Genomic DNA, 15,473 nt, shown 5'->3' on the forward strand with positions numbered 1-15,473 from the left:
AAGACTTCCCCGAAAATAAGGACCCCCGAAGCTACCGTAATTCTGGACCGTAATGGTGGGCACCACCGCACAGCTCACTGTTGGCGGCAGCGCAGCCAGAGCAGACAGGAAGTGCGAGGTCTCTTTTAATAAAATAATAAACAATAAATGTGTACCGTATCCTTCTTCATGGAAAAATAAGACATTCCCTTAAAATAAGACCTAGCGCATCTTTGGGAGCAAAAATTAATATAAGACACTGTCTTATTTTGGGGGAAACAGGGTACCTATCAGAGTCTTTGTAATCTAAAACTTTGGAATTCAACTCCAGCTGTGTAATTCATTAATGGTATGATATTGTGGCAGTTACTAATCTCTTGTCAACTTGCAAAGGGGTGGAGTATAGCCTGTCAATCAAGTTGCCACTTGATGACCTCATGTGGAGACACAATAGAGATAAATAACTCTCTGGAGGTGGGACACACACTCACACCCTGTGAGACATTCCCATTGACAAGTCACATGGAGCTACGATAATAGAGCCAGAGCCCTGGAGTGGGAGGAGCCAAGTGGAGACCCATGCCAGTGCTGAGCTGCTTCCATCACCACTGGATCCACAAGACTTCCCACCCAATGGCCTGTGATTTTCCTGCATTCGGCATCATTTCATGGCTGTGTGAGTCTAAAGAGGAATTTCTGGACTACTATCGGCAAATGGGCTAATATTGGACTTATGGACTTGATCTGGATTGGGTTGGGTTGTTTTCTTAATGTACAATTGCTCTTTGACATAAAGTGCACACATATGAGTGTCTATGAATTTGTTTCTCTAGACAATCCAAACTAATATAATATTTAGCAAATGACTTAACCTCTGTGAGTCTCCATTTCCTCCAACTAGTCACAAGGTGAGGACTTTTCTATCACCTACCATGAGCTAAGAACTACATGTACATTAATTCCTTTAATCATCCCAGAAATCCTAAGAAATGGGCTCAAAGAAGCAGCTCCTCCAACCTCCCTGCCGTCATCTCCACTACTATACTGATCAGGAAATAGAGGATACATTTCCAGTTGTTGTTGATGTTTTTAAGAGGAAGGCGCTCACTGAGATGGACGACACGGTGGCTGCAACAATGGGCTAGGACACAGGAACAATTGTGAGGCTGGCCCAGGACTGGGATTCACTCTGCTGTGCAAAGAGTCATAATGGGCCGGAACCAACTGGATGGCACCTAACAACAACAATTGCCAGTAAAGTACACGTATCATCTCACTTAATTCTCACTACAAATCTAGGGACCTGTTGTCGTAGATGGAGAAAATTGATAGGCCTTGTCTTAAGATAGTAGCAGGGCCTCCTTTTGAAAATTTTTTGGTCAGACTACACCATTCCTGATCCAGTACTTCAATGTACCTTTAAGAAACTCTCACTGACTTCCACATCCTCCTTTCCCTATGAGGAGCAGCAAAGCTAGGGAAGGTCCCCTAACTCTGTGAAAATCGTTTATTTATTATAAAGTTTATATCCAGAATGCACCCAGACAGAAGCAAATCCCTTACCTAGAAACATGAACTCTTGCTATCCTTGTGAGAACAACCAAGAACCAGTTCTGCAAAGCTCAAGTTTCCCCAGACAATTGATTCCTAGTACCTAGGAAAGTGACCTCAATAGAGAGCTGGCTCAGATCCTCCGTCTGCTTTACCCCTGATTCTCACACTCGACCTTCTTGCCCTCTGAAGACGTTCTTCAGTGGATGTTATCGCTTCTTACTGCAGCTTTGTCTAAGAACACAAATAGCCCCAAACATGCACTACCCACCTGCAGTAGTGTGGCATCAGACCAACTGGCTGGGCTGAAGGCTCTGCCATGCACCAGCTGTGAGCCAGAACGTCTCCCAAGGTTTCTGAATCATAGTCTCCCCGTGTGTAAAATGGGGACAAAGGCAACATCCCTGTCCGCCTTTCCGTGTCGTTGTGAAGACTAAGTAAGATCAGACTCTGTCAAGGTCATCGGGTGGTTGAAGAGATTTGAGTTCAGTTACTTGATGAAAGGTTGGCAGTCCGCACCCACCCAGTGGCACTGTGGTGTTCTGCAGCCCTAAAGATTACAGCCAAGAAAACTCCCTGGAGCGGCTCTCCTCTACAGCAGTTGGGGTCCCCGTGCATTGGAATCGATTCCATAGCCATGGGCTTTGGTTGATGAGCCTCCCAGAGACAGAGACTCTGTGTTTCTCACCTGGAGTCTGGTAAAGTTTGTGATAAGAAGCATTTGATGATGAGTGAATGTTCAATAAGCTCATGAATAGGAAACCCTTTATAAACTGTAAATCACTACGTAACTTAAAGTTCAGGACAGAGCACTCATAAAAGGTCAATAATTCATTGATTTTCACTGATCTTAATTGCTTTATTCTCTTGGTCTTCGTTCCTAGTCTATGATGTAAGGAAGTTGCTTTAGGCTGCATATGCAAGACCTAGTCCAACACCGGTATTCTTTGATTGTGCTCTTTCTGTCTACTCTTTAGACTCACAAATATTCACTTCACTGTTCTGCATTCTTATGTTTGGTTGTTTGAAAAACTTTTATTATCACATTTACAAAAAGTTGAAATGATAAGGCATCACAGATCCCAGTGATGTAGCCTCAATTCCCACTCATGGTCACCTGAAGGTAATACATAGAACTCCCGTATACGCTGCACCCAGCTCCCCTAATAGTAACTTAGATCGACATGGTGCATGTTAAAGATCAGAAACTAACACTGATACAACTCTATAGTTCAGATTGTATTTGGATTTCAAACAGTTTTTCTACTCATGTTCTTTTTCTGGATCCTCATGAGTTATGAAATGAAGAGTATGATATTCTCTCTCTGAACGCATGCGTAGACATGAAGATTTCAGAGAAGATAGATGCTTGATAAAGAGATCATCCTGAGGAAGTCAAGCGAGTCAGCCATCCTCTACAGCATGCTTTAGAGATCCCCAGGGAATGCAGAAAGGTTACCCTGCATCTTAGTAAATGCCACCAACCCAAATGGGATTCGGTTGAGAAGGTTGAGCCCTGTGATAGGTACTAGATATCCGGAATCAAAGCTATAAATAAAATGGTCCCCCACTGGGGAAAATCTACAGGCTTCTTTGTGGAGCACAGTAGGGACACTGGCTGGGATTTGGATGACTGAAACACTAACTTATAATTGATAAGTCTAAATTATTCTTTCATTCATTATTTATTAGAAAAAGAATACAAAATAACAACACTGTCATCTAGACAATTTTGACTCACAGCGAACCTGTAGGACGGAATAGAACATCCCCTTCGGGTTTCGGAAGCTGTAGCTGTTACTGGAGCAGACAGCCTCCTCTGTCTCTGTGGAGCAGCCGGAGGGTTCGAGCTGCCAACCTTTCAGATAGTAGCCCAATGTGTACTCGGGGCTACAATATTTGTTGAGGGCCTACTAGATACTAAACATGTCTGGGTGGGGCCGCCCACTCGCAATTGACAACAAACCAAAAGGTCGGCCGTCAGAACACATCTAGAAGTGTCACCGAAAAGGGCCTGTGATCTGCTTGCATGCAGATGAAACCCAAACCCAGGTCAGACGCTGTTGAGTTGATGCGTTCTCAGAGTGACTCCCGGCGCGGCCGAGGGGAACTGGGCTCCACAGGGCTTTGCAAGCCTGTGGCCATTCACCAGCTGGCTGCCAGGCCTTTGGTGAGACACACCTGAGTAGTATTGGATCAGCCTGTTGGTCCTAGTTGACCGCTTAAAAGTCTGCTCCACCTAGAGAGTCCTCCAGAGAGATTATAGCCAAGGAAGTCCTACAGAGTTCACTTCTACTCTGTCACACATGAGGTCAAGGTGAGTGAATAGCTGTGGGCTTCTACTTATTTACTATGCACTAGCCCCTGTTCCAGGTGCTTCTCCAGAGCACAGCGGTGAATGGGACAAAGACCCTACCTTCGTGCAACTTACATATGACGCAAACCAGGTAATGGCAAGTACTCTGAAGAGAACAAAAAACAGGTTGAGAGTGAAGAGGGTGCGGCATGTTGGTTTGGGGACAGAGGTTTGGGAAGGTCTGAGTAGGCAGGAGCTGTGCGCCATAATTTACCAGAGCCATGAAACAGGACAACCTGCTCTGCCCACTCCACAGAGCCTTGCTCTTCCTCACAGATGATGGAAACATCCTTCCTCACAGATGATTTCTTGCCAACATGCCCACCTTCATGCTGACCTTGATGCACCAGAGCTCGGTGGGCAGTGCCCCTCCTCTTGTCAGGCTAGGGGCTATCTCTAGCCAATTCATAAAGTCAAAGAGTCAGGTCTAAGGAGAGCTACCATGTCAACATGTCCTCCTGGGATATTTTGAAGCCGAGGGGAAAAGCCCAATAAACAAAACAATCTTTTGTTTCTTAATTTAGACTCCATCTATAGCCGCCTAACCCCAAATTAAAAAACAAAACCCCCAGACACTCCAAACCGAACTCACCGCCGGTGAGTTGAGGCCGACTCATCGCCTCATTGACCGTGATGCGAGAGGCGTTTTCACTGGCGCTCTTCTCGTAACTCCCTTCCCAACGTGGGCATCGTGATCTCCATTGGGCTGACGAGAAGCCTCCAGCCACAGAGCTGGGACTCATAGAAACGGAAGGTTCGGGTGAACCCCAGGATCCCTGGATGGAAGGCCTGAGCTCCTTCGACCACTTGGCAGCTTTGCCTCACTAAACATTTCCAGCTCCCTCTTGTTCCACAAAGTCATTGGCATCTCAGACTCTGATTCAGAAGAGGTTTGGGATAACTGAATCTCCTTACCAGAGGCGCAGGGGCCAATGAGGAGGACCCAGTGGAGATCCCAGCCACTGGGGCTCCTCTGCCCTCCATCTCAGCCCTCACACAGTCAGTAGGCCACTACTTCATACTCTGTCATGGCAGAATCCATGTAGGCTCCATCTCTCCAGGGATATTGCCAGTCCCAGAACTTTCCAGAGACCAGCACTGTGGTCCAGATTCTTATGACAGAACTCCAGCTGCAGCTCAGAGCTTACACTGGGCGGAGCAGCCAGTTCTCAAGAACACTTAAGCTTCACAGTGAAGACTCATTGGATCCAAGTACTGGCTCTCCCATATTCCCCCCTGAGAAAATACCCAATCACTAAGCCCCAGTGTGTCCACTTATAAATACACTTCTAGATTTCCTCTGATTATTACCTTGGAAGACCCATGTAAAGCACTTAGTATAGCAGCCGTCTAGGTACCAAAATACACCCAAGTTCCCCAAACGCACTGCCATTGAGTTCAGAGAACCCACATACGCCAGAGTAGAACTGCCCCATAAATCTTTATGGGAGCAGAAAGCCTCATCTTTCTCTGACAGAATAATTGGTGGATTCAAACTGCTGATCTTGTGGTTGGTAGCCCAACAACTAATCCACTACATTCCCAGGTCTCCCTCTATTCAGGGTAAGCACTCTACCAATAGTAGCTGTTTTTATCTAGCAAGGGCCTCCTCTCTTTCCTGGATCCCTCTACCCCTAGAATCTTTTGCTTTGAATGTCTTAATATTGTTCTGTCTGCTAACTGAGTGTGCTTTTCATAGACACCACCTCCAGCCTGTGGGCTGAGAGCACCTTCTCTCTGGGCTTGCCTCCCCCAGGACCTTCTTCTACTCTCTCCCCCACCCCCACCTCACTAAGGGCCCAGCTCTGCCCAGGTTGCTGTGAATCACCAGGTCCTTCCTCGCCTGTCCAGTCCCTGCATGTTGCAAACACTGAGCACACTCGGCTACAATCCTAAAGAGTGGAGTTTACCCAGAAGCACTTCAGAAGTATCCACTTCCCCAGAGTAAGCCATCGACAACTCTGTGTGGCACAATTCTAACCTGGCACCCAGGAAGAACCTGTATCAGAGCTGACTCGATGGCTACCTGTGGTTTAGCTGGTCTTGCAGAAGGCAACACAGCTCTCAATCAAAAACGTGATCTCTCCCCACCACCCACCACCCCCCCACCGCCCCCACTGCCAGAGCAGACAAACAGAGAGCCACAGAGGATGTAGCTCAACAGCCCAACAGTCAGAGCACTTGGGAGATGAGCTCCTGACACAGGACTGGGTTGGGACTTGCCTGTGACCATCAGACAGGTTCTCATCAATTCTGTGTCATTGACTAGACAGAGCTCAGTCAGGGGGGACAGAACCTCTCTCTGAAAGCCTTTAGTAAACGATTTCCAAGCACTGGAAGCCATTTGAAGTCCAGACAGAGACGAGGGCTTTATAACTGAGGCAGCAGCGAGTTCCGCAACCTCACGTCTTTGCCTAACTTCCCTTGTCCCTTCTCTCCCATTCCTTTGCCCTAAATCAATATTTCTCAAAGTCTTTGAGGAGCCGAGCTAACTGTGTATTCCTCTCACATAGTTTCACACCAATACTGTTATAAAACCATGTAAGTAAGTTACTGAAAAGCTAAAATGCCATGTGGGTGGATTGCAGGAGGCCACCTCTCAGAAAAAAACAAAAGCACCCTCACCCTTGGGCCTGTGGGTCTCATTTTATCTGGGAACAAGAGTTCCTTGTTAATGCACTGTCTCCACAGCTTATGACTGCTGGGCTACTGGGCCTCACATTTGACGACTTTCTGTGTGTTCTAAACAGAATCACTTCCGAGTCATAAAAAGAGCCAGTCTGGCATAGGAGAGAGGGTTATCTCGTGACGATGACCGAGGAACCAGGGAACAGGGGCAATGTAAACTGTAGGAAAGTGGGTCCCTGTCCTTGGAACCCACCTGTGTGCGGCCTTTCTATTACCACAGTGCTATATCACAGCGACAGATGTCTGTGCTGAATGGCTGCAAATGTTGTTAAAAACTCTTAAGTCCCATACTTATTTTGGTGCAGTATGATAAACCATCTACAGACCCTCCCAGGCCCTGAACCAAACATCAGAGTAGGCCCTGAACCAAACATCAGAGTAGGGCAGCTTCTAGAAAGATCAAAAGCAACAGGGTCTGTCAACCGAGGACACTCGCCATCCTGGCATCCCCCCCTCCCACCCAATAGTCCCGCCCAGGGCATGCACGGTAAGATCCTGGTAGGATTTGCCCAGACCTGAGACACCCCCAGTCTCTAGAGATCCCGCGACCCCCAGGGATGGGCTGTCCCTTACCATTCCGTGCCAGCCCTGTTGATCTCCTCCCACCAGCACTCCGAGGGCTCCCCGAGGCTTTGGGGTGTCGGCGCGCAGGCATAATTCCATTGTCTGTCAGAACCTTCCTTCTTGCTGAAGATGCTCCGCACAGCCACCACCACCTGCCCTTGGGGACACTGGAAGTTGAAGCCCTGCCGGTTCAGATTCACCCACCCATCGTCGCCATAGTCGTGGTACTGCTGGTACGGGTAACCGTAGTCGCCGTACTGGCCCCAGGCCCCAGTGAGCAGAGACAGAAGCACGCATAGAAGCGTGAGGTCCATGCTGCCTGACTTCTGGCAAGCTCTATCAGCCGTGGTTTGCTGGGCTGGCTGTTTTATACAGCTGCCCCTGACATGTGGCCTCCAGATGTGGATAAGCCAGTTCCAGCTGCAGTATGTCATTTCTTGAGCAAAACTTTGCTGCACGGAGATGTTGGCCACAAGCATGCACAGCTTGTTTTAAGGTGGAATTCTAGGAACAAGTAATGAATATGGTGGCTCAAGGAAGAGCAATGTTGCAGATACAATATAAAGGCAACTGCGTCCACACCCTGGAGAAACCTTTACCTGAGAAAAAGGACTGGCAGCAGGTTGCCTCTTCCCACCCAACCCCACTCTCTCTGCTCCCCACTAGCGAAGCCCTCTATTTGTTCTCCAAAGCACTGTGCTAAGACTATGCCCATCCGGAGGGTAATTTCAAAACAGAACCATCACAGACTGCGGACTGGAGTCGTTTAGTTTTCCACTGGGCCGGCTGCCTGGTTTCCTCTAAGTTCTCAGCCCATCGGCTAGTAATACTTGAGTGTAAGCAGGGGTGTGCCAGTTTTCAGGACTGTTCTGAGAATTCTTCAGTGCATCATGGGAGTGTCTTCGGGCCCTGGGAGAGAGGAGCTGGTCAGGATCCTGCTGGAAATGGACCCGGCCACGCCTGGACACTGGTCTACTCTCCACCACATGGTTTAATCGGAATCACTATACTTTTCACACGTTCGTGGTTTTTTTATGTTTATTTTGTTGTTGGAATTTCATTTTATTTGGGGCATAATTCGAATATCATAAAAGGTGTCCTATGAAATGTTTAGCATGCAGCACCACAATCAGGACATTTCGCAGTTCGGTTAACCCTCCCAGACCCCCCTTAGGTCAATTTTTAGTCAATCCTTCACCCCCAATACCCACAATCCTTGGTGTTTTGTTTTTTTTTCTCTTCTGTTTTTCTGAGACTATAAATTAAATGGAATCGTAGAGTTTTTAGACTTGGTGTCTTTCTATCATTCAGCAAATATTTTTGAGATTCTCCCATGGTAGTGTGTGTATCAAGGTCTGGCCTCTATTTCATGATAAGGCTGCAACACAGTTTGGGTTTTTTTCAGCCAGTTACTATTTGACTCTGGATTTGGGTAATTATGACGGAAACTGCTATAGGCCTCAGCTCCAAGGCTTTGGGGAAGACATCTATGAGTGGGATTATTGGATGCTATGATAAGGGCATCTTTTCTTTTTCTAAACCATTTTATTAGGACATCATCCCGTTCAATAATTCAGTCATATTGTGCCGTGCTCTACAATATCTACCATAATCACTTTCAGAACCCTTTCTTCCTTCCTGTATTCATTTTTACCAGCTCATTCCTCCACTGCCATACCCCTGGGAACCTATGTTCTAGTTATTGCTGCTGTAGATTCACCCATCCTAGGTTTAATATACTAAAAACATAGGGAAAAACCCAGAGTCAAGAAGGCTACCAACAAAGACAAAATACAAACGAGATAAATTTCAATTTGAAAGCCAAGAAACCAGAAAATATTGAAAATCAGATCAAGTTCAAGGTTTATGAAAAATGAGATCAAATGACAAGGTTTTAACCACTAAAGTGAGATTGGTCATTTTAATCGACTATAATAAATGTCTTTGCTATATTCTCGGTCTGATAAACAAGCCATTTGCACCCTTCAATTATAGTCAGAGGGAAATCATCAGAGGCTTAGTTCATGTGTAGATCCTGCAAATGCATGTTAGGCTTCCACTGTCATCTATAGCTTTCTGCAAACCAGAATTTCACAATATAAGCTCTGATACCGTTTCCTCTTTTGGATTTGGATTAAGCCATTTACAATCCTTGGCTCAGGAATGTCAATGTGTTTCTTCCATGCAGGCTTAGTTAATGTCTCACTTAGATGGCTGCTTGTCTGAAAACAAGCCTTCAGCCCCCAGATGCTATTGTTTCTGATAGCCAGGCACCATCTAATTTCTCACCACCTTTCACTGAAGCACCCAAATCTTCCATGTTTCCTTCAAGAGGGCACGTACCAGCAAGACCATGTCATAAGAATTAATTGTTCTTGGATTGGAGCTAGAATTAAGTGCCCAAAATCCATTTCTAAATGAATGTTTTGTCTCTGCCTTTGGTTGAGGTACATGTATCTTTCTAAGAAACCAGGGATCTGATGTCCAAAGTGCCTGGACCTTAATGCATCCCTTCTAGAAAAGTCTTTTGAATTGTTGGGAAAGTACAACAATTGTTGGGAAAGTACAAGTATGGTTGCATACTGGGCTGCTAACCATAAGATCAGCAGTTTGAAACCGGCTGCCACTCTGAAGGAGAAAAATGAGGCTTTCTATTCCCTTAAAGAGTTGCAGTCTCAGAAACTCACAGGGGCAGTTCTACCCTGCCTTAGTGGTCTCCTATGAGTCAGAATTGATTCAATGGCAATGAGTTCAGTTGTGATTTTTCCTCCAGGAGTCTGGATGTAAGGAAAAGGCATGCCATAACTCCACTCCCTGCTCAACTAGTATCACATTCATGTTAGTTCAAACACCAAGGTAGCTTGGAAGGAGAAAATCATGCCTGGGAATAACAGGACCTTGAGTATGGTGTAAGGTTTGTGTGTATGTGCACTTTGAGGATGCAATTCGTTTAAATCATGGTAGTTTTTGAAGGATGGGTGGAGAAGGAATCTCTGGAGCAAACTGGTAAATGAGTCTGTTGTTAGCATCCCCTTATACCAGCAATTCTAACTCCAAGTAATTCTTAAGTACTCGATCCTGATACCCTCCAAGTTAAGGACTATCATCCAGATTTGTAGTGGTCTGGACAGTTTTTAAAACACCAGTGTCTGAACCTCATCCATATTCAATCATATTAGAGTCCTCTGGGAGAGAACCACATAATCATGTCCTCTAAAATCTTTATCATTCTCATGTACAGCCAAGTTGAGAACCATTACTTAGAAGGTTTATTTATTTATTTACTTTTCTGAGCTTCTGCAATGTATCCTGGATTTGGGGGGTGAGGTAGGGGGGTGACTTATAGTAACTAACCTCAAACCTTACCAAGCTCCAAGAGACAACAAAATCATTGTGAGCTGTCATTTAATTATATGGCTACTTTACAGCAATCTCCGGGCCTTCCTGGTCCCACCTCTCTACAGACTTCTCATGCAGTCGGAGCTCTCATGAGTGTCCTCGCTGTTTAAGCCAGTTTGGGTGCAGAGCCCTGTTATTTAGAGCAGACAGCATTCAAACGCATGCAATGTCTCAGGGGATTACTGGATCTGCTGAGGCCTCTGAGTGACTTCCTGGAGGACTCATTGCAAGTGGTTGACCCAAATGGTCACTATGAATGGAAGCTAGTCAGTGCAAAATAATCATCATCATCACCACCAAAAACAAATGCCCAGTGCCAGTTGTGATTCACAGTCATGTCACAAAACAGAGCGTAACTGTTGTTCCGTAGACTGCGTGACTTTACAGGACTGTAATGCCTTCATCTTTGGCCGGCAAAGCAACTAGTGGGTTTCAGTCACCCACCTTTCTGTTAGCAGTCGAACACTTAGGCACCAGCATGACCAAGCCACCTTGAGTTTAGTTAAGGGGTGCTGAATTTCTGTTTCAGGGAATGAAAAGCATTAATAATAGATACTACATGAGGGACAAAAGTCATGCCACTTCAAATGTTTAAAATGACCATTTTTAAAAAAAATCACTGTATTGGGGGCTCATACAACTCTTATCACAATCCATCCATCCATTGTGTCAAGCACATGATGAATGTTTTTTGTATACAAACTCTACTCCAGTAAGAAGAAGAACCTAAGGTTAGCAAAGTTGCATCTTGCCAAATTGTATTTTCAACTGGGTTGCCAGTGTATCCTTCTCAGAGCCTTACATCACAGAACTACACTTTGGGGGTGGAGCTAGAAGATACATTTTAACAAGCCTATTGGGTGACGTGCTAGAGCGAGAGCCACTGTGTAGGATACCTTGGGAAACTCTAAACTTTAGGAGTCGTTTCATAAAGAGTAATATAGTGATACTGAAGCAAAGGTTCATGCAATCTCGTGAAGGCAATCTGACCCCAAACAATTCTTTTCTATTCCAGAGCCTCTGCATGTAACCTCTGGGCTACATCACCTTCTGAGAGATGAATTGACTTGACGTGCTTTGGAGAGAGCCTACTTACGTACATTTAAAGATCTGGGCTCTTCCTTTTCCTTGCTCTCCTTCTCTCCCCCTCCTCCTTTTATCAAGGTACCTTTATTGAGATATGAGGATTCGTGGTGGCATTGTGGGTTAACGTGTTAGGTTACTAACTGCAAGATCAGCAGTTTGCAACCACCAGCCGTACAGCTGGAGAAAGATGAGGCTTTGTACTCTCATGAGCATTTAGACTTTCAGAAACCCTGTCCTATATGGTAGCTATAAATTTCAATCTACTTGATGCCAGTAATTCTGGTTTTTATTGAGACACAATCTATATACCATACTAACTCCACTGTCATCCAATTGATTCCAACTGATAGCAACCCTAGATAGGGTTTCTGGAACTGAATATTAATAAGAGCAGACAGTCTCATCTTTCTTCCAAGGAGCAGCTGGTGGGTTCGTACTGCTGACCGCGGGGCTACTTACCAGTCGTTCTCAGCCTTCCTAATGCCGAGACCCTTTAATACAGTTCCTCATGCTGTGGTGACCCCCTCAACCATAAAATATTTTCCTTGCTACTTTATAACGGTAATGTTGTTACTATTATGAATTGAGCAACCCCTGTGAAAGGGTCATGACCCACAGGTTGAGAACCTCTGACTTATCCCATTCAACAATTCATCTTTTAGTGTACAATTCAACAGTATTTAGTATAGTCACTGCAATCAATTTAGAACATTTTCATCACCGTTAAAAGAACTCCTGTACCATTAGTAATCACAATGTTTTCATGGCCCATCCAGGTGATAGCATGTATTTGTGCTTCATTCCTTCTTATTGCCAAGTAGCTTTCTATTTTATAGATAGACAGCATGCTGAAGCATAGTTGAGTAGATGCTGTCTTTTGACTATTATGAATAATATTGGTATGAGTGTTTGTGGACAGTTGTGTGTGTGTATGTACACATGCTTTCGTTTATCCTGGGTGTATATACCTAGAAGTAGAGTTGCTGGGCCATATGGCAACTCTTCAACCTTTGGGGGAAACTGCCAAACTAATTTTCAAAGAAACTGCCTCATTTCACATTCCTTCCAGATGTGCACAATAGTTTACATTTTTCCACATCCTCACCAACATGGAGGCCTACGTTCTTCTGAAATCCACAGCCACTGTAGTGACATTTGGGGGGTCTGGAACCATTCCTATATGGCAGCACCTTTAGAGCCATAATCCCTTCCTAAGAGAGTCTGAATATCCTACTTTGGCGTGATTTTATTGATGAGACTCCCCACGATGGCCCTCGAATCAGCTCATTCTCTAAGGTCCGTCTACAGGATTGGGGCAGATCCTTTGGCAGGCTGGCAGGAAACAATGGAGACCGAAGGGGTCACCTTAGGGTTGATGTGAATCTACTGAAGCATTAGATTTCACGTGTCCTGTGGGTCCCGTGGACAAACTACGTGGAGGGCAGAGGGCATGGTTCTCCCCAGGGCCGACACGAAGCTGGTCACATGGTTGGCAGAAAACACTGGATGGAATCTATCAAACTTGCCATCTTTGCAAACGATCTTTCTTTCCTTTATAATTGCTTGTGCATGATCGGGGTTTAGCTGTATCTCACTGTGGATAAAGCACAGGGCCTTTACATCATACATGGTCAGGGACTCCATGGCAGGGGCTGCTGAACTATCCAGGCTCCTCTCCCAAGAAGACCGTTTGGGTCTCACCATGTAGCTGAGGAAGACCTTGAGGGGCCACTGCATGTCCACGCTGCCCTCCCCGTCTTCAAGCGTTCCACCCTTCCCTGCTGTCCATTGCTCTCCTCAGACCTTTGTCATGTGCCCTTAGCCCTGAGGGCTCCCACTGAAGTTAAGCACATTCATACTGGAAGCAGCAAGAGACAGAGTTACGAAAATGGAGAGTGTTGATAAAGGTAGACTATGTACTAAAGATACTTACTGTGTGCTAAATATGCTAAGTGCTCACTTAATCTTTATCTTTGGACAGGCCGAACATAACTATTTTTAGTTGAGGGATCGGAGGTTCTGAAATATCAGTAGCATCTAAATTTCCTCAGCTAGTAAAGGACCCAAAGGAGTGTGGGATTCATCTATCTGTTCTCTTAGTGAGGAGATGCTGTCACCATGTCAGATGGCCCTGTATGGGCTGCAGCAAAGTGGCAGGTGGTTCTAAGCAGAGGCGGAAGTCCTGAAACCCAAACACCCAGATTAGAATCTGGAATCTGCCAGGAACGTAAATGGCCTTAGAGCAGGGCTTCTCAGTTTGGGGGGTTGGGGGAAAACAAAAGATGTTTTGAGTGGGGTCATTCTTTGTTGTGGGGCTGTCCTGTTTCTTACAGAATGTTCAGCAGCATTCCTGAGTTCCAACCACTCTATGCCTGTCGTAACCACAGTCATGTGTAACCATGTTTCCAAACAGAGCAAAACACACACACACACACACACACACACACACACACACACACACCCCTGGAGTGCAAAGAGGCACCTGTTTAAAAGCCACTCACTTAGACAAAACCCCATAGCCTCTATGTTATCCCCTGTAAAACAGGAGTGGAGTCCCTGTGTGGTAAGGACGGTTGGAGTCATTGGCTACTTACAGAAAGGTCCACTCCGAAGACTCTGAGCAGAAATTCCTGGTGATCTCCTTTGGAAAAGTTCCTTATGGAGCACAGTTCTCCCCTGACACACACAGGTTGCCATTCATCTGAATCCATTCCATGGCAACTGCTTTTGCCCATTTGCGTATGATATGATTAAACTACCTGCTCCAGCGGATAGTAAGCACTCAATAAAATGGATTGCCTTCCATCTGCAGGGATTATCACATCTTCAGCTCACCGTTTCATTGATGGCAGTAGGAAGGCGGGCTTTACTATTTCCTTTCTACCCAAGTTGGAAACTCAGGCTTGGCGTGGTAGAGGGATGTCCAACCATCACGCCCATGCCCCCTGGCTCCAAACCAACAATCCTGAAGCACACCGCAGTGCTTGGGTGTCAACCCCAGTCAGTCCTGCCGGGTTTCTGCAGGGTCTGGCGAGAGTCCCGGAAGCAGGCGGCCTGTCCTAGAGTGCTGGGGAAGAACCATTTCAGGGACTTTCACCTGCCCTTCCCTCCGATCACCCTGAAGGCGAGGTGGTGGGGCCAAGTATACACCTCCTGTAAGCGATTTCAGCCGTTTCCCCTCCAGAGAGCCCACGTGCCCACTGTCTCTGTTAATTGGCTTTTCTAGTACTGTTTCTAGGTGCGGCTGCTTGGGACCACACCTGGCCCACTCTTAGCTTTGTGTCCTTGCTCCCATTCCTGTAGCTATACATGTCTCCTTTGGCCCTGTACAGTCACTTACCACCAGTGGGTTTCAGATGTGGGGCTCCGTTACCTAAGAAGTCTTTTTTTGGGTGGTGGGGGTGGTTGGTCTCTACCAAGTCTAAAACCACATGTCCACTGCCAGGCGGTATTTCTCAGAGGGAAGTCATAGACCAGCTGCATCCCAGCCATGGAGGGCTGAGCTGAAAGGCAGGTTCCTGGGTCCTCCATCAGGGCTTCCAGAAGTATAACTTCTGAAGTGAGGCCCTGGATCGGGATTTTAACAAGATTTCCCCAGGTGACTGTGAAGCACACCACATCTCGAACCGCAGGCTAAAGTGCATCTTCATCCCTGAGCCTCTTTCGGGTTTTTAATCCTTCCCAACTAGGAGGCAGAACCAAGCAGCTATCTGCTACTGACAGGCTGTCCATCAAAGTCAAGTCCAGGTGGGCTCCCGGCTAGGCCAAGTGGTCTGCTCGGGGTGGGGGGTGGGCTCTGCCCGCTGATGCTGCGTTCACGGTTCGACGCCTCTGCTCACACGCTGCCCAC

At 46.2% G+C, this 15,473-nt stretch overlaps 1 protein-coding gene across 1 annotated transcript in view; it reads right to left on the reverse strand.

Moving 5' to 3' along the window:
- The window catches only part of DPT (dermatopontin), a 35,914-nt gene extending 28,461 nt beyond the window's left edge, over positions 1 to 7,453 (reverse strand). Inside the window, exon 1 of the mRNA XM_004706747.3 lies at positions 7,148 to 7,453. Coding sequence (XP_004706804.1) covers positions 7,148 to 7,452 — 305 coding nt within the window. The 5' untranslated portion in view covers position 7,453. The remainder of the gene's footprint in view (positions 1 to 7,147) is intronic.
- Positions 7,454 to 15,473: the final 8,020 nt, after the last annotated feature.

Source organism: Echinops telfairi, unplaced genomic scaffold (assembly GCF_000313985.2).
Source record: "Echinops telfairi isolate 266 unplaced genomic scaffold, ASM31398v2 ScPeMD7_7424;HRSCAF=8462, whole genome shotgun sequence".
Taxonomy (NCBI): Eukaryota; Metazoa; Chordata; class Mammalia; order Afrosoricida; family Tenrecidae; genus Echinops; species Echinops telfairi.